At 42.8% G+C, this 23,180-nt stretch overlaps 2 protein-coding genes across 3 annotated transcripts; one reads left to right on the plus strand and one right to left on the minus strand.

Moving 5' to 3' along the window:
- Positions 1 to 552: 552 nt before the first annotated feature.
- On the minus strand, positions 553 to 5,585 carry zgc:110410 (uncharacterized protein LOC553618 homolog). 2 transcript variants are annotated; one of them, XM_048260685.1, is made up of 10 exons: positions 5,482 to 5,585; positions 4,841 to 5,141; positions 4,297 to 4,375; positions 4,085 to 4,138; positions 3,909 to 3,999; positions 3,756 to 3,793; positions 3,422 to 3,509; positions 1,790 to 1,879; positions 1,561 to 1,608; positions 553 to 1,417 (listed from the first exon to the last, which is right to left on the minus strand). In XM_048260685.1, exons 2-10 carry the CDS (start codon positions 5,121 to 5,123, stop codon positions 1,268 to 1,270), a joined length of 921 nt encoding a protein of 306 aa, XP_048116642.1. In that variant the 5' UTR covers positions 5,124 to 5,141; positions 5,482 to 5,585; the 3' UTR covers positions 553 to 1,267. The 2 variants fall into 2 exon arrangements, with proteins under 2 accessions (XP_048116642.1, XP_048116643.1); XM_048260686.1 differs by lacking the exon at positions 5,482 to 5,585 and having other exon boundaries at positions 4,841 to 5,475.
- Positions 5,586 to 7,832: 2,247 nt separating this feature from the next.
- On the plus strand, positions 7,833 to 22,937 carry LOC125305753 (zinc fingers and homeoboxes protein 2-like). Its single transcript, XM_048260683.1, has 3 exons — positions 7,833 to 8,181; positions 18,872 to 21,445; positions 22,023 to 22,937. The coding sequence occupies exon 2, from the start codon at positions 19,024 to 19,026 to the stop codon at positions 21,433 to 21,435; it is 2,412 nt and encodes an 803-aa protein (XP_048116640.1). The 5' UTR covers positions 7,833 to 8,181; positions 18,872 to 19,023; the 3' UTR covers positions 21,436 to 21,445; positions 22,023 to 22,937.
- Positions 22,938 to 23,180: the final 243 nt, after the last annotated feature.

Below are 23,180 nucleotides of genomic sequence, written 5' to 3' on the forward strand. Positions count from 1 at the left end.
ACTCTATACACGATTTCATTGGCCTGATTAAGTTTCGATTTCTGGAGCTCACAAGCCAACGGAGAGTTGCTAGACTAGCCCTGGCAGCAAATGTAATTTGCGGCCGCTAAGGGCGCGTCTAGATTTCTAGGCTACAAAACTGATGAAACTGATCCTGAATGAAATCAAAAGAGAGAAACAGAAAATTATGGGATAGAGAGTGTGTGTGTGTGTGTGTGTGTGTGTGTGTGTGTGTGTGTGTGTGTGCGTCCCTGACATGGGAAAAAACACCAATACAACACACATGACATTTGCTGATAACTACAGGGAGTAAAAAATAATTGTTGGTATTTATGACCAATGGTTCATGACCTATTTATTTATGACCTATTTATGACCATTCTTCCTGGGCTAAATTCTGAATCACGAGTCCTCATGCCCTTATCCTCCCATAAAGAAACTTGTTATAACATGCACTTCAACATAAAACACATGCAAATAAAGGACCTTAAATATACTTCACACTTCACACATACTTCATAGTATGTCTCAGAATCAGGAAACCACAATCTATAAGTTCACAAGGTGGATAAATGCGAAATATGTATCCTATGTTTGGGGAGACATACTTCCACATATACGTATGTCATAACACAGGTGAATATTTCAGCATTCTGATATTTAATTATACATGAACACAAATGCATGGGTATTGTTGGACACATACAGATAGCACAGATGACACAAGGATGCAAAAGCCTGTTCTTAATGCAAAATAGTACAAAATATGTGTGAAGGTTTGAAATATATTATTGATTTCAGCAGCTGAATGTGACATGATTTTTGTTTCATTTCCCTAATTTCTGTATTGATGTAATTGTATTGTAACTGACTGTATTGAACAAAACCCAACTGACAATGCATGTGTTGATTTCCATCCACATGATGTTCAAATGGCCACGTTCACACAGGTATTGATTATGGCCACTTCCTTTCAATGTATAACCTGAGAAAGAATAGGGAACTCTGCCATACAAAGAGAGCTTAGCCTGACACTACAAATACATGCTCACTGTTACATCAACATAGAGATAATTGACGATGTACTAAAAGAACAAAAACACTTCAAAGTATAATTAATACAGTTACAGCATTAACATTGAATGGTTTGTATACAAAAACACATGGCATATGTTGTATGACAGTGCAACACAAAACTGACTTAAATGGTTCATAAAACAGTGCTTTGGAGATATGAAAGAGCAGGCATACTTAACAGAGGCCTGCTCTAGCGGCAGAGTCCAATCAACTGAAGTAGCAACAGGAACAGTGTGACTATGTCCAAATAAAGATTCAAAGCTGCAAAGACGTACTCTTCTGGGTCTAAGCTGTATTTGTGTTTTCCACCTAACATCAGCTGGGTATCCATCACCAGGTACTAGAGACGCACACAGATACAGACAGACAAGGGAAACAGGGAGGAATACATGTCTGATGTTGATATCACCGAAATTCTAAAAGCTCAGTTGACCAGTGGTGTTGCATAACCTTTTTTACAGTATGGAGATATAGTATACCTACCGCAGAAAAGACTGTAGTCCCCAGACAAGCATACACAATGTTGAGATACTGTTTACAGGCACAGAATAGAACTGAATTAATGCTACAAAGAAATAAACGCTCACATTTTTGCATCCAGTGAAAGAGGGGTGTGTGGGGGGTTGGGGGTGGGGGGTGGGGGTGTGTGGGGGGTTGGGGGTGGGGGATGTGTGGGGGGTTGGGGGTGGGGGGTGGGGGTGGGGGCATGTACCTGTGATCGGAAAATGGCACATAGGATTCCAAAGGAGATCAGTGACCAAGCCAGAGCCCACAGAAGGCCACTGCACCTAGTAAAGTCCCACTGTCAATGAGGATCACAAGAGTAAGTAGCCGTTCACACCGGGAACGACAACTATAACAACAACAACAACAACAACAACAACAACAACAACAAAAACAAAAACAACAGCTTTAAGTTCTGCTCTAGTTACTATGAATATCAGCTTTAGGTTCTGCTCTAGTTACTATGAATATCAGCTTTAGGTTCTGCTCTAGTTACTATGAATATCAGCTTTAGGTTCTATGAATATCAGCTTTAGGTTCTGCTCTAGTTACTATGAATATCAGCTTTAAGTTCTGCTCTAGTTACTATGAATATCAGCTTTAGGTTCTGCTCTAGTTACTATGAATATCAGCTTTAGGTTCTGCTCTAGTTACTATGAATATCAGCTTTAGGTTCTGCTCTAGTTACTATGAATATCAGCTTTAGGTTCTGCTCTAGTTACTATGAATATCAGCTTTAGGTTCTATGAATATCAGCTTTAGGTTCTGCTCTAGTTACTATGAATATCAGCTTTAAGTTCTGCTCTAGTTACTATGAATATCAGCTTTAGGGTTCTGCTCTAGTTACTATGAATATCAGCTTTAGGTTCTGCTCTAGTTACTATGAATATCAGCTTTAAGTTCTGCTCTAGTTACTATGAATATCAGCTTTAGGTTCTGCTCTAGTTACTATGCTCTAGTTACTATGAATATCAGCTTTAAGTTCTGCTCTAGTTACTATGAATATCAGCTTTAGGTTCTGCTCTAGTTACTATGAATATCAGCTTTAGGTTCTGCTCTAGTTACTATGCTCTAGTTACTATGAATATCAGCTTTAGGTTCTGCTCTAGTTACTATGCTCTAGTTACTATGAATATCAGCTTTAGGTTCTGCTCTAGTTACTATGAATATCAGCTTTAGGTTCTGCTCTAGTTACTATGAATATCAGCTTTAGGTTCTGCTCTAGCGTCCACACAATAGCACTATGAAGAACAATATTGTTTGGATCACTTTCTGAGTGATTTTAAGAACAAAGCAGTCAATGAAGAACACAATGCTGTAAAATCAGTATCACATGGCTTTATCAAAAACAGCTTTCTATCTTGCTTGGGATAAATCCCACTAATATGAGATTAGAATGTCCAGTGAGCACTATGTGGCTTTGACCAAAGAAAAAAAAACCTGCGTGGTTTTGTTCCATTAGTTTATATATTGCAACAATGTTTTTTCCATGTGATGTCTTTATTTGAATTAATATCCATACATTCTGATGTACTAATATTAGATGAGTGCAGATTACTAAAAATTGATTAGTGAAAACCTCATCAAGTAAATATGCATATAATTGTCTACAACACACTCAAAAAGACTCATTATTTGAACTGGTGCTGAAATTGGTATTTTGTCACATTTGAGGATCTTTGAGCTGTGACAAGTGCTTAGCTTTTCACTGTAAGGTTAATGATCTGGCCATGCAAAAATGTACCATGCATGTAAAATGAAAGCAAACATCTCTAGTTTTGTTTGCATAATAACAGATATACCCAGTGAAAACAATAGGCCTACATTAAGGTGCACCTACTTTGGTCTGCATAGCAAACAGGGTCAGTGTAAAGCACACAAATGCTGTGGCTCCAGCAGCCCAAAGCACAGCCTCAGCACTGTAATACCTAGAAATTAGAAATCATGTGCATTGCATCAATCTATCAATCAAATAATCAAATGAACTTTACTCTGTACTTGTACTCTGCACAATGACAATAATGTTGAATCTAATCTAAATGAATAGATATATAAAATAGAAATGTTATCATCCCATTCATAATATCACTAGCAACCTATGAAAGACAAGAAGGGTTGATAACATTTCCATGTTGAGATGAGTGCATCTAAAGAAACATAGACAGTATACTTACACAGTAACTGATCCGAGCATGAGACCTTCTACAATTGTCTATGCAAGTAGATGAAGACAGGATATTTATATCATCATACCACACATTGTATGCATCAACATCACACTTTTGTTTAATTGCCACACACACACACACACACACACACATACTTACAAACAGGCCCAAGAATATGAAATTCAAGGGTACTTTTCGACGAATTTCACCACAGCAAGCTAGCACCATGATGAGAACAAAAGTTGCTGGCCTGATTAAAGAGAATGTTCAATCAATTAATCCACTGCATCCTCACACACACATTTCTTTTTATGAAATATTACATGAAATCTTACATCATGGCCAGAGGGAACCAGCTGGTCTTCAGTGTCCATATCTTCAGATCATGCCTGAATAGAAAAGGAATAACGTTAATAGTTGACATTTCCCTCAGAGTCAGAACAGACAGATAATGAATTTGAATGATGCTGTAGTTCATGAATTTGTAGGAAGTACTGAAGCACTAACGGAGCAGAAATGTTGTACCAGACACTAGGCCTGTACTTACCAGTACAGGAAAGCACAGATTATTCCAACAGTGATCAACAGCTGAATTGTCAGAGTAAAGTAGACCTTTCTCACAAAACCTGCAACATTTCCATCAGTGTGAAAGTAGGAACCAAATGCTTTGATAATCACTTTGTGCTGCTACATGGGAAACATTCCTAATCACCGGCCAACGGCTCCACTAAATATTTTGGTTAAGCGTAAGCAATGACTTTCAAGTAAATACTCAAATATGGCTATTTGCTTTGCTTAAAGATAAACAATACCTGAAGTATTATCCATATACAGTAGCCTACACTTACAATGGCAAAACTTTATCTAACCTCCTGCCAATAGATTGCATCATTTGATAATTTCTTCTAATTCAGGGACATTTAATTGTTTTCAACATGTATTCATTGTTTTCAACATGTATTGTTTTTTTACTGTATCGCATCGCACTGGACATTAGATAGGCCTCTTTAACTGGAGGACAAGAGGGTATTCACTTAGCAAAAGAAGGACATGAAGGTACTTTTTTTAAACGAATGAAATGCAAAACAAACCTCTTCTGATTGACGCATCTGAAAAACAGTTGGTTTCCTCTGATACTTGATCATAGTCTGGTGGTGGCGCCTGGTTCTCAGGCCCTTCTAAGGTGACCACACAGATGTTTCCTCTGCTATCATTGTTCCAATGCCCATATTCTGGAGGCATGTCATACGCCTGGTTATCATGGCCTCCTGGGGTGATCTTTGGGGGGACCACAGAGGTGTTCCCATTTCCATAATTGCCATACTGGGCTGGGGGGTACTGAGAGTAGGTGTTGTTGGTGCTATCAGTGGCCATATTTACCAGCCTAGAGGACTAGTAGCATCAGTTACCACAAGTGAAACAACAGATACATACAATTATATTCAAAACAGACTACATTCAAAAAGTAAGATGAGTTCATTTGTATACTTGATCGAAAAACAAGTAAACTACATTTCATAGACTGGAGAATGTTCTGGATCCACAAAGCTAGTATTAGTCATAGTTATACTACACATACAGTTATTTTTCTTAGTAGTAGGCCTACTATTCTGCCATAAAATCACATACTAATTAACACATTTCTGAATTATTAATACTGTTACAGGTAAAATCACATTGAATTAAGTTTATTCAGATTGAATTTGATTGTTTTAAAGAGTCATCTTCTTACCTCTATGTAGGTGCTTCAATTCAGGCTTTACTTCCTGTAGTAGTTCAGTCAGGCCAAAGTCCACCTTCGATCCCCTCGTTTCCAGGCAGAAAGGACTTTGCTTGCTTATATATCAATGGTGGAACATCAGCATTACATCCCATCATAAAACGGACACATCCTGCACTTTGTTCATTTCCTATTTGCTGCACCCATACATGGCAACCAACATTAATGCTTAATCATGCTTAGTTCAGTCTCTGTCACCTTGGGCCTAATTATCATTAATTTATGTTATACACAGGAAGCCCATTTTTACATAAACATTAGAACACTTATAGGCCCTGTTTTTTGACAATCATGTTCTTTTCAAAGGTCCTAGACCTACATTTTAACTGAGTGAAATTATAACTTGTCATCACTGACACATTCTCAAAAAGTACTCCACTAGATGACAGCAAAGAGCAATTTTGTTCCATTAACAACAATACAAAGGAGTCATTGACTTATTTATATGTCTCCGGGTCAAGCTTAGTTTTGGAGGCCACAGAGCATGAAAGCGAGGGGGGGGGGGGCTGGGTCAGTGTATTTATCATTGTGAGTGTGATAAGCTTAGTTTATGTGGGAGTTAAAATGGGAGAACAGGCGAATACTCCAGTCTAGACATTAATGTCAAGTGTCTATTTAACATTAATACACAAATGATAAGTAAGCCTAGTTAAAATCATTATCAAAGGTAAAATTTGACAACAGGATACGCCTACATAGCTTAGGGCTATCAAGACCTACATTGTTTTTAATGTTAGCCTTACTAGGCCTAGTCATCTGTTACTTGATAATTAGCAGCCTATGCGTAGGCCATTAGGTTAGGTGTTGTAGCCTACCTTTTCCCCTCTGAGAGCCACTTTGACTAAATGAACGTGGATGAAGGCTACTAATGTTTAAAATTAGTAGTAGTAGCATATATTTGCTTGGCTGATCTCCACTCAAAACAGCTGAATATGCTTCATGTGTTCCTTTCAACTTCTTTACCTTATCTGCTTGGAGACTGCTGTGGAAATGTATTATCAACCCAAATTTACATTTGCAGAAAAAAAAATAGTAGCCTATACTTTTTTACTTCAACTGACCTGGTTATGTTCAATAGTAGCCTAATAGCCAGATCTGGTGTATTATGTGTGCTTGCCATCTCATGCCACCTCATGCCAAGCCTATATCACTGACTAACCAAACTAGGCTGGGGAACAGCTTTTTTTGTGTAATTGGTAAATAATAATTTTGTATCAGAAGGAGCAGAATGTCTGTACATTTATATTTGAATCAAATTTAAATTTTATTTGACAGGAATTTTAACAGGTTTAAGTGACTGCGTTATCTTTAGGAGAGCTACTCAAAACGAACTGCAGTAGGCTTACCTGTTGGAGACCCTGCTTTAAGCTAACACGAATGCAAGATCATAATGATTATTCATAATTCATAAGCTGTATTTGTATGTAAATGTGTCCACCATTGCTCCGTTTTGGGGTAGCCTAATGCATTCAATCTATTAGTGAACTTGTGAGTAGATCCAGTTGGCAACATTGCGGTTGTCCAGAAAACAACATAATAGGCTATTTTGCATGCTTGTTTGATTTCGGCCTATAGGGCATACAAATCTAGCCTACCAAAGAGTTATTCAGTCTTAACCTTGTGTTGTTTTTGCTTTGATAGCCTATTGTGTTTCTGTAAGTCTTGACTCTTCTGTTAAAGCTAGTTCGTAGGCCTAATGTTATGAGTCTACTTCTATTACTTTTCAAGTTGGAGACCTGAAAGTTCTTTTCATTTGATAGCCTACTTCTGTTCCGGTAACTGGTGTGCAATTTCTCGATGTATGACGATATGTTCTTAAACCAGTTTTAATGTCCTTATGTCCTTGTTTCTTAATTAACTCATTGTATTAACAAAGTCATGTGTGTTTGCAGGGAGGTGTAGCCAGAATAAAACAATGATATGCCTATTACGATGCAAGCTCGGCTATAAATGTGTAAAAAACAACTTGTATCTTTGGTGCTATTTGTCTCTGCATCCTGATTGCCTGATGCATGAGACTTCTCTGCAGAGATTAAACTAACGAGAAAGATAAAACTTTATCTCAGACTCTCAGTATTTATAGCCTAGATCTGTAAGCTTAATTTCTTCCGTCTACACAGAACAGACTGTCCGTAGGCCGCCGTATGAGAGAGATTTGACCGACATCCCAAAATGTTGGTGACGATGTCCTCTCTGCAGCCAACAGAACTGCTGAACATCATACTTAATATTCAATTAGGCCTACCTCGTACCTAACCAGCGCAGGGGGGCAGGAATACGTCAAAACAACAGCGGTTCATTCATTTCAAAGTCGGAAGTCCCTGTTGTAGCAACTACTGAATGCCCGACATTACGTCTACACTTAGTTTAAACATTAGCTATTTCAAAAGTGTTGTGAAAACCTAATTTCCAAAACTCCAGCATGGAAGTGCATCTTGTATCGTATGCAAATACGTATGCTGACGTAGATGATCATGTGGGTTTTGGCGTAGATCCCCCTGTGATCGCGAATTTTTTTCGGCTGTTGTCTTTAGGATTCGGTAGAATCTTTACAATTAATCGTTGTATTTGCCCTATCCTTGGAAGACAAACCGATTGCTGGAACCTGTTTGTCAACAACCCAGCATCATAGAACCCTAACGACGTGAGCAGGTAAGAACAAGATAAGCTAAATAGCATAAAATGTATATCAGCAAAACACGTTTCAAAGTTAAAAAGCTGTAGATGATGCGAGCTTCCAGCTTTCTCTTTCACCACTACCGTAGACAGTGAATAATTTGTGTAAACTTGGCTTTGCTCTGAACTTTGGCCGTCCCAGCCGTATTGAGGAAAGTGGTCATTTGAATGGCCACGACTTGGTTAACTGTCTATAGCTATTGCGATAACCTGTGCTAGCTTGTTTACTAGCCAATGATTTGTCATCCTAAGCAGGAAGTTTTGGTTGAATTCTAGCAGTGGACCAGATTGTATGGGAAAACATGTCTTCTCCCGATGTCGAAATAACCAGCAAAATATGGCTTCCAATGTCGACATGGCGTTACGTCGGTGAGCTTGATTAAAGGACCATCGTTTGTCCGCCAAAGATCAAGCTCTCATTCTAGTGGTACCTAAGGGGTGTTAATAGCCACCCCATAATTACTCTTATTAATTCATATTGTTGTTTTGTGTAAACACGGGCGAGTTAGCTGGCAAACTACCCACTTGGATTTGGGGCTCGTGCGGTATGATGTAGGCAGCGGTGACGCCTTCCGCGACCATACTGCATGGCTCACGTAGCCCCATTGCAGTAGCTAGCCACTCAGACGTGGAGCCCACACATTCTCCTTATAAACTGCAGACCCGTCTATGCGACAGTAAAGTAATCTTGCTCAGAAGTTGTATTGACAGTGAACTTTGTCATGAAGTTTCAATGGTAAAATAGCCATGGATGTTACTTTGTTGAAACGGACGTAGCGATAGTTCAAAATCTTAAAATCTGAAGTGGTCCTCTCGTAGAGTCCATCTTTCTGTGCCACTTTCGGTCGTGGATATGCCCCTGTTGTGCGTGGCCTATTTCTTGTTCATGGTTGGTTAGATAGAATGAGTTAAATGCTCACATGTGTAGTAGGGTCTATCTATCTATCCTTCACCTATGGCCTTGGATGCTGAGGATGCAGCTCTGTGTGTTTGGAATAGATTTCACCTGATTGAGTAGTCTCGGTAGTTATGTGGAACTAAATCCTCGTTGTTTTTGTGGTGATCCATTTGGGCTTCGGTAGCTGTTAAAGGTACAGGCCGTACTTCCAAACACATTGCTGTCTGTGAACTTCTCTGGGGCGGTTTGATTGGGCGATGTGTTTATATCCAGCTGCCTTGTATCCAGGCAATAGATCCAGCAGCTGTAGGCTACCATTTGTGTGCAACACGTTGATCCTATAACCCATATCTCAGTTAACGTTTACTCTCTAGCCTACTTATGTTCAACTCTGTTGATTTTATTTTTATGACCATCTATAATACACATTTACATCACCAAAATCCAGTTGAAATTATTACAATTGATTTGCAATTATGTCTTGTGGTAGCCCGTTTATCCATGCTCAGCCTCCGGTAGATTCAGGTGCTGGTAGGTAGCAGGAACTTCAGATCAGCGAGAAAATAAGTAAACCCCGCGGAGCTTAGCCTATGTTTATAAATATGTTTATAAACCACATGTTAATGGTACAGTTGTATTGGTTAGTGGAGACTGCCCATTGCCCAAAAAGTCTATTTGTAGGTAATAAGTTAGCAACCAACAATTTCACTAAGTCAAACTTCAAAAGACTACAACTTTTTTTTTTTTTAAGAACCACCTTTCCCGGCAGCCTCACTAGTAAGGCAGTAGGCCTATTGTCCTAGTTGTCTGACAATTAGATTGTAGCCTATAAAATTCAAAACAATGATCCTGTAGCCCTATAGGTTTTCTCAAGATTACTAAATTGTTTTATAAAAATGAGGATGGTGTTGAGCAAACATATGCTGTTTTCATACATTGACACATAAAGATGGAAGTTTGAGGCCAGTGTGCCAGGGGTTGACCACCACTCAATTCACTCCAGCCCCCCCTACGTTTTGTGGTTGACTCAAAATGGCTGCCCATGTTCCTGCTGAGGCGCCTGCAGACGTCTTTGAGGAGGAGGTTGCTGTTGCCGCTGCCGCCACGGCTCACTCCCCCTCGCCTGCCCCCCTCTCTTCCCTTCTTCCGTCTCTCCACCACCCCCCACCCCCCCCCTGCCAGCAGACAGAGCCGTCGGTTGACTAAGCCGGCCAGGGCCGTGATGATGTCATACCTGTGGGTTGGGCTCACCCCCTCTCCCTCTCTCTTTCTGTTTCTTGTCCGAGGTGGTGGTCATGACTCTGGTGGGGAGCCTCTTTGTGACAGAGGGTGGCCTCTCTCTTTATTTCTTTCTTTCTTTCTTTCTTTCTCTCTCTCTTTCTTTCTCACTCTCTTTCTCTCTCTTCTCTCTCTCTCTCTCTGTCTCTTTCTCTGTCTGTCTTATTGGGCCTGGAGCTGTGTTATTTATTAGGCCTAGTCACCCCCTCCTTGAGCTCCTCATTTCCTCCTTGCACAGGAAGAGTCGATCCTGATGAGTGCTATCCACAGCTGTTAAGATTTCTTATCAACACTGAGCCTAAGCACTGTCCCAGTGTGGTTTCAGACTTTTGGTTTCACGTTTAGGTAATGTTGGTGAATTTGACTTTGCTTTCAAAATTATGGTAAAGCAACAAGTTGTGTTTTCATCTAAAAAACTATTTCTTTAAACCTCTGTCTCTGATGTGTGAACAGTAGAGCTACTCCAAGCAACACATTTTATTTATCTATATCTGAAACTAGCTGCCCCCCCCCATAAACAAATGTGTGAGCATAAGAAAAATAAGTAATTTGACCTCTCTGGACTCTTCAGCACAGTCCAGAATGTACTATTTAGGGAACTTCCAAGGAGCCATCCGTGCTTGCAAGGTGTTTTCTGCTCTGTCCATTTGAAAGGACCGCAGACATAGCTAAAGACTAGACAAACGCAAATAAACTCACACACACACACACACACACACACACACACACACACACACAGCATTCAAGCATTCCCCAATAAAATATGTCCCTTTTCGTTGTTGCTGTCATAACTCACCCTTACCTCCACACCCCTCATACTGTTGTTATTTTCCCTTTGATTTGGGGTTATCGATGCGGTTAACAAATATAAAAAGTGAATTCAAAAGGTTCACAAAGATCCCTGCATGATTGCAGTTGGCATCACAGAGAGATGATTCAAACTCACAGATGGTGTTTGTAAATAGTCTACTGAGACCATCCCGGTAGTGTGCAGTATTGGTCTCCACGGTAACCTTGCTTCTTTTTTCCTGTTGTTGTGATAGTCTGCAACGTTTTGGACCATATGCATCATCTTCATGTGGTTGGTTGTCCCTGAAAGACACCAGTCTAGTAAACAAGTCTGATGTCTAGTATTAAAGGAGGCAAGTCTTTCTGTAGGCATATGGTCATGTCTAGGTAAAATGGGTAAACCTTTCAAACTTTTTTTTTCTGTTAGACCGAATAATTAGGCCTATTTGACCTATTTCTGTAGCATTATAATTCAGGACCATTCTTGCCACTACATGGTAACCGTTGTAGTGGGCTGATACCGTTCCACCCTTGTCTGATCATGATGCACATCTGAGTCACATCTGAGGACCCGCTTAGAACAGGTGGGTAGAAAGAACAATATATGGCGGAAACAACAATAAATGCCAGGGACAGCTGCTGCTATGCTTTACAGCTTGACTGTGGGGATTTGCCTTGAGTAGGACTAGGGCAACCGCATGTTTCCTAGTTCCAGAGCTCTACATCAATCAGCAAAAACCTTCAAATGTTAAACGGAACCTGGAGGAAGCTGATTTTTTTGTTTTTGGCTGTTGGGAAGACTTCTGTCCACAGAGGTGTAATGAAGCCTGACGGCTCACCCCACCCCTGTGTGCCGTCTCCGCCATGGAGGCCATCGGAGACAAGGAGTGTGTGTGTGTGTGTGTGTGTGTGTGTCTGCACACACTTACTTGTCCGTGGAGGCGAGTGTGTGGCTCCGGAAGGCTAGTTTGCACATCTGCTTGATTCATCGAAATGGAGGCAGTGACTCAGTCTCTCGGGCGGACGTGAGCAGCAGTGGCGGTGGCAGAGACGACATTCTGGTGGCATGAGCCATCGAGACAGAGTAGCGGGTGGGAAGAGAACGCTTTTGCAAACAGTAGGCAGGAATGGTTCATGGTTCATGGTTATGTCGCCTGAACAAGCCAGAATGGGGAATCTAAGGCATAGTAAAACCAGAGTAGAACCCTTCTTCAGACTGCAGGTTTAAGGGGGCACTTACAGGATTGAATACAATCAAACTGGCAATTTTCTATTAATTTCTCCAAAACCATCATTCCAATAGACATGTACGCAATGCCGTGTTGCACCCCTCTGTGGAGTGGAGTTCAGGGAGTTCAGTTCCATTTCAGTCTGAGCAAATAGCAAGTTTATTTAAGGTTGAACATGTGGCAGTGTCGTGAGACACAAAGCACAGGTACACTGAGAGTCATGTTTTCCTTCAGTGGTACATCATGGTTGTACGGTACTCAGATATTTGTAAACATACTGACAGAAAATGAGTCTTTGGTATGCTTGCCTATTTTCCACCACAGCTATTTCAACCGGTCATGTTCTACATACAGTTGTGCTCATAAGTTTACATACCCTGGCGGGATTTGTGAAATGTTTTGGAAAATATGACGGATCATGCAGAAAGCATTTCTTTTATTAAGGGATAGTGGTCCGGTGAAGTCATTTATTATTACATGATGTGTGTGGCCTTTTTAAATAATAATGAGAACTGAAATCATCCAAATGGTCCTGATAGACACACCTAGGTTTAATTTGCTACTAAAAGTACGTTTTCATACCTGACATGTTTGATTGTAATTAGTGAGAATATTTGAGGACAATTTGCTCTCATCAGTCCGGAAGTTGTGCATGGGATGCACTTGGACTGTCCAAAATGACAGTGATCGGAAGCACAGGGCCAAGGCGACCCTTCAGTGGTTCTGGAGAAGCCATCACAATTTCCTGACCTCAATATCATTGTGCCATTTTAGGAGATCTTGAACGTGCAGATCATGCAAAACAACCCAAGAATTTAGGGGACCTGGAGGTTTTTTGTCAAGAAGAATGGGTATCTCCACTAAACTTTTTAATAGGAATCCTCTCATTATCTCCTTTATTGCTGTGTTTTGTTTAATGATTGCACTATTCTGTGATGCCTTGTGGTCTAATGGAATAGAATGGAATCGTTGTTTTGCACTCACATGAAACTTCATCTTCGGCTCCACAGACACCTGGCACATACACATACACCTGGCACATACACTGGCATGTTAAGTATTAGAAACTGTCTAGTTTATCATTTCCATTGAACATAAAACCAACCATTGCTATATCATCTGTCATTAAATAATCCCATTGAAATAAAAGTAATGTGTTTTGCCTGATCACTCATGTTTTCTTAAAAGAATGGTACACACGTTACAAATTCTGCCAGGGTATGTAAACTTATGAGCATGACTGTACAACTCCAGCAGAAGCTAGCTGTAATGTTTTAAATACTTAACCTTTATTTGACAGTGTTTGGTGTTTGCTGCCACACAGTCCCTGTGATACGCGTGTTGGATTAAACTTTCGACCCCTGGAGAAGGCTAGATTGTCTGTCTCTTCTTCTCTAGGGCATTCACAGATAAATGATGCATGTGCAGTTATGTAAGACCCAGTGTCTGTCTTGTGGCCAGCTGGTACGGGTAGCAGACACATATCTCTGCATAAGTAAGCATGTAAATATTTATGCTAGATTTAGATCAGCGACAAAAATAGGGCTGTGATTGAAGATCACAGGGTTTTTTTTCCCTATTGAGTGTTACTTACATGAGCTGCAGTTGGCATGCTTAGGGATTAGGTATTGTGTTCTCACTCACTGGTTAAAGAGTTGTTGGGTTTTTCCTGTGCATGCTCATTTGTCATTGCCCACCATGTTTGAATATCACAGTCATGCTCCTTTTAATCTGTTCAGTTCGGTCATCATCTCTGCCATTCTTCAGAAGAGCACAGGTTTTTTGGCTGTTCCGCACAAAACATTATTATTTTTTTCCCCCTTCTCTCTCTTTCCGCCTGATTTCATGGGAAGAAGCGAGGGAGGTGAGGAGACAAAAATGTGTTATGTCAAAGATGACACTGATCCTTACTGCCATCCGCATGTCGTAAGCGTCCGGGAAGGCAGCCATGGATGAGAGAAGCGTGGTGGCGGCGAAGGTGGCGGCGGCGGCGACGGCGACAGCTAGCAGCAGTGGAGAGATTTGGTTTCTGTTGGAAAAGCCATATTATATGTAGCCATGTAGGCACGGTCCCCACAGATGGCTTTAGCAGACCAGCATCGTGTCCTTAAGCCCACCGAGTCGCCTTGAGTTCTGCTACAGCAGAGATCAGATCTTTTGGGTTGTGACAAGACTTGATTGATTTCCACCAAGACTAGCCTAGTACAGTTTTGTCTCCCAATGTAGTTCAGTTTCACATTGACAGGAATGTTTTGTCTTAAGATGCTTACTTCAGATTTATAACCTTGCCTGAATGGAAATGTATAACTCGACTGAGAAGTTGAATGGTGGGTTTTTGAAAGTTTCTCTATGTCCTCCAGTGTTTCCCACAGCATTTAATTCTATTTGTGGTGGTAGGTTTGCAGAATTAACTTATATGTAACCGTTTTTTACAAATTAGCACAGTGTGGTTTTGATGCTAATCAGATTTAAGCATAATTTAGTACAACCTGGAAAATCATTGTGTGGTGGTCAATGTTGATATTGTGGTGGGCCGCCACAAAAAAGTCAATGTATGGGAAACACTGTCCTCTATGTGACAGATTGCCACCTTCATGTTCCATTCTGTATATTAAAGAACCTTTGCACTGTCAGGCATATAGTCCACATCTGAACATCTGAACTGAAGTGTTATTTTGGAGGGAAAGAGGACTGTTTTGTTCCAAGGACAACAAGCATCTTGTCGACTCAGAACTAGCAGGAAGGAGAACTATTTTCTGAGTTGCAGTGTCCTGCTGCTGCTGTATTTTTAGATTTGTGTTTCTAAACCGCAAGCCTTTCCCTGCCCTGAAGGTCCAGCAGCACTCTTGTTTATCCTAGTTCCCATGTAATAAGGCTTGAGATTAGGACCAAAGGAGCCCAGGTGAGCACAAGGAAGTAGGCAACCTCGTGTTTGCAAATGGGAGGTTGAAAGGGGTTGTGGGCAACCTCTGGCTAGCACTGATCAGCAGTTCAGCTTAATACCCCACCCCATCGCACCCCACTCGCAGTTGATTGGAGCTGGAAGGATCGTGCAGCCAAAAATAGGAATGCGGAACATTCCTCCTCTGGTTCTCGGAGGATGAAAATCCCTCCCACCAGCTGGTTAGGAGTTGCTATAGCAACCTATTAGTCCAGCGCAGAAGAGTTACACCCCCGACCCCCCCGAGGTAGCCCTACAAAACACACACTCCTATGGGTAGACCTAGGGGGATCATAGGGGGTGCTGCATCACACCCCTGTAGGGGTAGGCCCTCTGTTCAGGAATGTGAGTCGCTCTGAAGTGAGGTAAATAAATAAGGTGTTTTTTTTTCCCAAGAGTTTATTTGTCAGTGGTGTAATCTAGAGATATATATAGCGACGTTGACTCAAGTGGAATGACTTTATTTGTGTGGACAACACTTGAGCTGAGAGTAGAGATTAATGAAGAACATGCTGCCATGTCCTCTGCATCTCTACCGGCACAGTGTGCTTCAGCACTGCAGGGGATGTAGCACTGCAGTGAGGGCTTGCTTTAGGTCTCTACCACTGCCATCCCCACACAGAGGAGATTTCAGACGGCTTCAATAACTGGATGGCTACTGAGAGCTTTTGACCGTCCCACATCTCGAGATGACAGTTTTGAGCAATTACATCTTCAACCACTGGCATGGGAGTGTAAGCATACAGACAGATATGAGCTGTGTGGAATCAATACTGCACTGTTTTTCCTAACCACGCAAGCGCACGTCTTTCCCTGTGAAATTCCTTAAGCTCTTTTCGTCTGTCGTCTGCGTGCGTGCGTGCGTGGTGAGCGAGCGAGCCGGAGAGAGCCAGGCTGAGCACGCCGCCACGACGGCACACGGCTGTTACCATGCAGAGCCGCGGCACTCTCATGGCCCCACGCTCCTGATGAGATTTAAATTAATTCTGCCCCCCCATCCGAAAAAATCTGCCCCCCTGCCGCTCCGCGCCGCACAGCATTAGCGCAGCACAGGCTCCGCCCCCACACGGCAGCTCCACGGCAACAGCAGGCCCCTTGGAAACACTGAGTCGCCGCGCAGAGAAGGGGGAGAGAAAGGGGAAAAAAAAATAGCTGAGTACTCCAGCATCTGCCGTTCCACTCCCTCTTCTCTTCCCGCGTCCAAAACTGCAGCCACCAGCTGCCTCGACCCACCACAACCCCCACCTCCACCTCCACACACACACACACACACAGACACCACATACGCACACACACACACACACACACACACGCGCTCTCTTTACCCCCTACCCCTTTCCCCACCCTTGTAATAGACCCCACATCCCCTCCTAAAGAGGAAGTCACATCCTGCTCGGCGACGGGTGTCTGGTACAGTGCTTCTGTAAAGCACGGTAGGTGTGCTTGCCTTGCAGCGGCAACAACATGACGCGAGTGTGAGTTGTGGGTGTGCTTTTTTTGAGTGGTTATTAGTCATCTTCCAGAGGCTTCGAGCAAACTGCTTTTTCACGTCGGTGTCACCCCCCTGGTCTTTGATGATGGAGAGCACGGCGGGGCGGAACAGGAGGTCGTCTGTTGGTGCGCACGTCTCGCTCTTCTGGAGATCCGCTCCGTTATTTACACATGCCAGCTGCCATCCCTCCAACCCCCTCCACACACACACACACACACACACACAGAGACTGTCACTCTGTCAAGTGTAGTTTTACATCCATCAACATCAAACATATCTCCGCTCAAGCACACATCAAGTACTGTATGCTGTGTGACAAATGATGCCGCTGCTAGTCTTTGGTCTTTGTATGAAAAGACAACATCCCTGCTGACAGGGATCAAGACATGATGTAGTATTCATAAGTCTGACTAGAGTGCATTTAAGAGTTCTATCAAAGGAGTACCTTTGCAAGATAGATCATCTGTTTTAGTTGCCTCATGCCTTTTTCAACATATCTAAATTAACTGAACATCTTAATTGAACTTCTTGGTTTAGTGAATAGTATAGCATGCACAGACACAGTCCTCACCCCCACACACACACACACCCCCCCACCCCCCTTCCCTTTCCTGTCTCCTCTCCAGACTGGCGCTCCTAGAGTGAGTTAGGGATGTGATATGAGAAGGCCGGAGCCTCATGCATCTTTAATTAGCTTCTGCTGCTGCACACAGCTCCACCAGGGCCACTCCAGGCCAGGGGAGCTCTGGCACCAGAGGCGGAACAGAGAGCGGAGGGGAGCAGTCGATTCAGCCAGACCTGGCACAGGCTTTCACTCTCACCTACCACATCACTTCCCGTCTAATTAATACCTGCAGGGATGTTTTTTACTCTCTCCTCCTTCCACTGCTGCAGTGCTGCACAAGGGCATCTCCTCCGTGTCTGCTGTTGCCATAACTACTGCATGGAAATGAAGCTGGTCTTAATTTTTAATGACGAGTGTATGTGTGACTCATGAAGTTTGGATCCACAAATCACCCTGACAAAGAGAAGATTTAGTATTTGTGAAATATAGTTTCAAACGGCATGGATGAAGGCTTTGGCAGACTAAATAGTGAGCGTGAATGAATGTATTACTTTTCATATTGTCATGATATCACAGACCCTTTACCTTGACATGAAAACTGAACTTGATCCAAAAAGTGAACTGGTCACAGAGGACTAGTGCACCTTTTGGTACATTTTGGGCATGTAGGCTGTTCATTAGCTGGGTCCGTGTTACACTGCACACTAGCCCTGTCTTTTGGTGACGTACTGGATGTGAGAATAGTGCAACTGTGAAAGTGGTCACACAGTGTAATAATGATACTAAGATCCATTCATCCATTCATCCATCCATCCATCCATGTGCTGTTCTGTTGTGAGCTCAGCAGAGGACACTGGTCGTCAAATATGCTTTTATCCTTCAGGCTGTTTTCTCCTGGTTCCTCATTAGGCTGAAAAGTACAAGGATTACCTAATGTTTCATACAGGGTTTTTGGGTGTGACATGTTTTATTTTTTCAATCTAGTTTTGGGTGTTTTTAGACTACTAGGCTCCAGTATTGTATGCCAGTCATGATACAGGAATACATGGCTGCACATTCACTTTTTTGCACATAGCACTGGTGCCACGGATGGACATGCTTTTAATTGCGCTATAGACTACAACTACCAATTTCAAATCTAAGCACATCCATTCCTCCTCACACAAGCACTTTAAACAAACAAGCGGCTCGGTCTTCCATGCATGCATTGCATAGCCTACGCCAAACTATATAGCACGGACCCGCGACTGCGGTAAATAATTAATCGGACAAACCAATGTAGCATGTGTGGCCTTGTACAGCCCTGATTAGGTTATGATTTTGTGACAAAATAGAAATTGACATCTATAGTGTAGATTCTAGCATCTACACTAGCTACAACAATAGTCTTTTTGCTTTTATTGTTTTTTGCTTTCATGTCATTGAAAGACTGAATAATATGATTAATGCTCTCTTTCTTCCTTTCCCTGTGTAGGTCTACTGATCTGTGATGAAGTCTCATGAAGTCCTCCACAGAAGCTGACGTTAACAGTCAGCAGGAACGGCCAGTGAAGATTCTCCAGCAGACAGAATCTCACTACATACCCACAGTTTCTCTCCGCGGCCATTCTACAGCCTTCTTCAACAATGGCCAGCCGAAGAAAGTCTTCGACTCCCTGCATGATCCGGCCTAGCGACATGATGGAGCAGGACGTCTCCGATGACATGGACACCCCGGTCAGCAGTGCTGTGGAAAACGGATCTAATTCATTGCTCTCCGGCGATGACTGGACGTCAGCGAAGAGTCCCGTAAGCTCGGCGCGTGAGGCGACTGAGCCAGAGAGAACGGAGGCGGAGCCTAGGCCACAGCGAAAGCTGCAGGGAGGCTATGAATGTAAATACTGCACGTTCTCTACCCAGAACCTGAACGAGTTCAAAGAACATGTGGACTCGAACCACCCTAATGTCATTTTGAATCCTTTGTACCTGTGCGCTGTCTGCAACTTCAACACGAAAAAGTTTGACACTTTGACCGAGCACAATGAGAAGTGTCACCCCGGAGAAAGCAATTTCAAGTTCAGGAGAATCAAACTGAACAGCCAGACCATTCTAGAGCAAACCATTGAAGGTTCAAATTGTGCAGTCATCTATGATGCAACCAGTGCCCAAGGTGGAGAGGACTTTGCCACATTTCCCCTAAGTAAGTCCACCACAGTGAAGATTGGTAAGCCAAAAACAGACATCAAGCGTCCATCGGATGGTCAGATGGAGCTCAACCCAGACCTTCCTAAAAAGCAGATCACTGCAGTGAATGTGAACGGAACTGTGATAATTCCAGATGCATCGCTGAAAGATGGACTCTCTCACATAATGCCCTCCCTACAGCGTCCACCGAACTTTAACCTTGTCCCAAAAATTGCTGTACCGTTGAACACTTCTAAGTACAACCCCTCTCTGGACGGCAATTTGACACTTATTTCTTCTTTCAATAAATTCCCCTACCCGACCCAGGCTGAGCTGTCTTGGCTGACCGCTGCATCCAAACACCCAGAGGAACAGATCAAGGTGTGGTTCACGACTCAGAGACTGAAACAGGGCATAAGCTGGTCACCCGAGGAGGTGGAGGAGGCTCGCAAGAAAATGTTCAATGGCACCATCCAGACAGTTCCACAGGCATTCACAGTTTTACCTGCTCAGCTGACCCAGTCGAGCAAATCTTCACAGTCCCTTATCCAGACCCTCCCTTGCCAATTGCTTGGGCAGTCTAGCCTAGTGCTGACAACAGTCACCAATGGGTCGACTGTGACATGTGCACCAATTGCGCTGACTGTAGCGACCCACGTGGCTCAAGCAGTCAAGAGGCCCCTCACAGCACCTATTGTTGCCCCAGAGGTGAAAAGGCCCTCCATCATCAAGTCCCTTCAGACTGTGCCCAAATCGGCCTCCCCTACCCCCAGCTTATCAGACTGCAACAAAACCCCTGATCAGATACGAGAACTTAAGGCTAGTTATAGCCTTTGTCAGTTCCCAGATGATGAGGAGGTGTATCGCCTTATAGAGGTCACTGGTCTCTCCTGGGGTGAGATCAAGAAATGGTTCAGTGATCAGCGTCATAACAGCCATAAGAGCGTACAGCAGATCAAGTCTGAGGTCCTGCTGAAAGACGGCCAACCCCAAAAGTCCGTTCCCACGCAGTTCCCTCTCCTGGAGAGAGTGAAGGGCAAGTCTTCAGAGCAACTGCAAATGTTGGAGGAGAGTTTTCAGCGGGCCAGCTTTCCGACGCAGGCTGAAGTTGACCACCTTGTGGTGGACACCAAGCTTTCCAAGAACGAAATTGACTGCTGGTTTACAGAGCGCCGGGCTCTGCGGGATAATCTGGAGCAGGCCCTGCTGAACTCCATGGGCCCCAAGCGACTCGAGCAGCGGGGCTCACAAAATGGAGTCCACGATCAGGAGAACCGAGCCAGGTCCTCGCCTCTTCCAATTCTCACAACCTCCATGTGCGCTGAGCCCATCGACACCAAGTCTCTTGGCCTCCTCAAGGACGTTTTCACCCAGACACAGTGGCCGTCACCAGAAGAGTACAGCCACCTAGAAATCCAGACGGGCCTTGTGCGCACAGACATTGTGCGCTGGTTCAAGGACAGCCGTCTGGCTCTGAAGAATGGAACTCTGGAGTGGATGGAACAGTTCCAGAACTTAAGCATCAAGAAGCAGAATGGGCAGAGCTCCGCTATGCTCACGGAACAAGCGCAGAGTGTCCTTCAGAGGCACTTCCAAGACACAAAGACACTAAAAGGAGAGGACACGGAGAGACCACCGGAACGGTCAAAAATAATCAATCAAGAAATTGTCGACTGGTTCACTTCCAAGCTGGGACACACAATGTCGGACATCAGCAAGGGCAGGGACCAACATGGACAGACGAGTGTGGATCATGGAAGATGGGTGAAGGTTACAATGGCAGCTGATAATGAGAGGACCTGTTTGGAGACACAGAAGGTGACCCCAGATCTTGAAGTACTTACCGCAGAGCATCCTGGCAGAGTAACTGGGTGAAATAATTATGGTAAGTTTTGCTTGACAGGGCAGCAGTATGAAAGCCTCTTACAGCTATCCTAAAATCTGGTCTCTGTGGTGGAAAAAATAAATGTCTTGCAATTGAAAGAAAATTCTAAATGAAAATTAGTCTATACAAATGATTGATTGATGTTGAGAGGCCTTTCCTGAACAAATGGAAGGCAAAATAGGTTAACCAGTCTCTTTTCGGTTGATTTTGCAGCTGCTTTCATCCGCACAGGGTGTTGACAGCCTGTAATTTAGCTTTTGGGAAAAAAAGAGAACATCTTGGCAGGGAGAGAACCCACACAGCCATTGTCTGTATTTTGGGATCTTTACTGGTCTGTTCGTACGGGGGAGTGTAGCAGATCAAAATCCTGTCCCCCACCCCTAGCTTTCATGTTTGTCCCTGAACATATAATTATGCTCTGATGTGATGGGATTACAAAATGGTGTTTGGGGTATGAACAACTGTTTTGCTACCTTAAGTGAAATATCCCTAAACAGAATATGTGGTTTGCTTTTCTCAAAAAAAATGTGTGAAATGAGATATTCATGATCTGTTTCTCATTCTGTTGTTTTTGCAGGACAGAGAGAAGATGTCACATACACTTGCCTGAGCCATGGAAAAGGCCGTTGCATTCTAAATACTCAGAGCCAATGATTTCGCACCTGGATTGTGACATCACAGGCTCCATTAACAAGAGTTTGTGTGAAGCACTGATCTGGAGGGCTGAACCATGGAGTGCCAAAGCTGGACTGCTACATTATCACACTCTTTAGAGAGAAAAAAAGGGCCCTTGTAAATATTTTTTTCTATATGGCACCAGATTTGTACAATTTTGTTTCGAAAAGGGGAAGAGTTTTGTTACATTTATAATAGGAGTTCCTCGACCATTTCGCTTAACCTTTGCAAAGGAATGTTAAAACACTTTTGTGAGAGGACCGCTAACCAGCCTGAATGCCTGGTTATTTGTCATACTTTATATTCAAGAGACTAGTGTGGTCCTCGGTGGCACTTATTACATTAGAAAGGACAAGCAGCATCAGCATAACAAAACACTTCTTGGAATTCTGGACTTCTCTTCATTGGACCACAGAAACACTGCCTGCAATCTCATTAAGGAACTGTTTACCATTGAGTCGCAGGGTGAACATAATCAAATTGAATCAATAGTTATGCACAGTACTTGTTTTTTGTATTAGTCATTTCATTGTTTGCAATATTTCTGCCGGTTGTCTTTTAATCATGTTGCTATCCAAGGTAGTTCCATTTCAACTGCAAAGACAAGACTTGCTTTCCAATAGCTCGATGAACTCTTTTTTTTTTTTCTTTTCCTCGGCTGCTGCTATGGTGTCATGTTCAGACATGTATCAGGAATACTGTACTGCTACCGAGAATTCTGCTTGCTCTTTTTTAAAACAGTCTGCTGTAACTCAATAAACCACAACCAAGTGATCACTCTTTGTTCCCTTAAGGCAACAATACACTCAAAAGAAAACCATGCACATGGGGCATACTTCTGTATATCGGCAACAGGCTACTGAACCTATAAAGGTGTAGGTTTTTGAACATTCTAAGTTCCGCAACAATTGAAGGTTCTAAAATTCTATGTTGAATTCAATGAACCCGGATATTCTTTAGAATGTTCATTTCTCAACATTCCCGTCACACCGGTGTGACAGTACTCCTTTAAGGGTTAAGTAGTTATGCATGTTCTATTACTGTCTGTCTGCATGTTGTG

The sequence above is a fragment of the Alosa alosa genome, chromosome 13, assembly GCF_017589495.1.
Source record: "Alosa alosa isolate M-15738 ecotype Scorff River chromosome 13, AALO_Geno_1.1, whole genome shotgun sequence".
Classification (NCBI taxonomy): domain Eukaryota; kingdom Metazoa; phylum Chordata; class Actinopteri; order Clupeiformes; family Clupeidae; genus Alosa; species Alosa alosa.

Coding starts and splice junctions, on each gene's coding strand:
- LOC125305753 (XM_048260683.1), top strand. CDS start 19,024: ATGGCCAGCCGAAGAAAGTCTTCGACTCCCTGCATGATCCGGCCTAGC.
- zgc:110410 (XM_048260685.1), bottom strand. CDS start 5,123: ATGGCCACTGATAGCACCAACAACACCTACTCTCAGTACCCCCCAGCC. Junction 4,139..4,296: donor ATCTGTGCTTTCCTGTACTG/GTAAGTACAGGC, acceptor TTTTCTATTCAG/GCATGATCTGAAGATATGGA. Junction 1,609..1,789: donor GTGCCATTTTCCGATCACAG/GTACATGCCCCC, acceptor GCCTGTAAACAG/TATCTCAACATTGTGTATGC.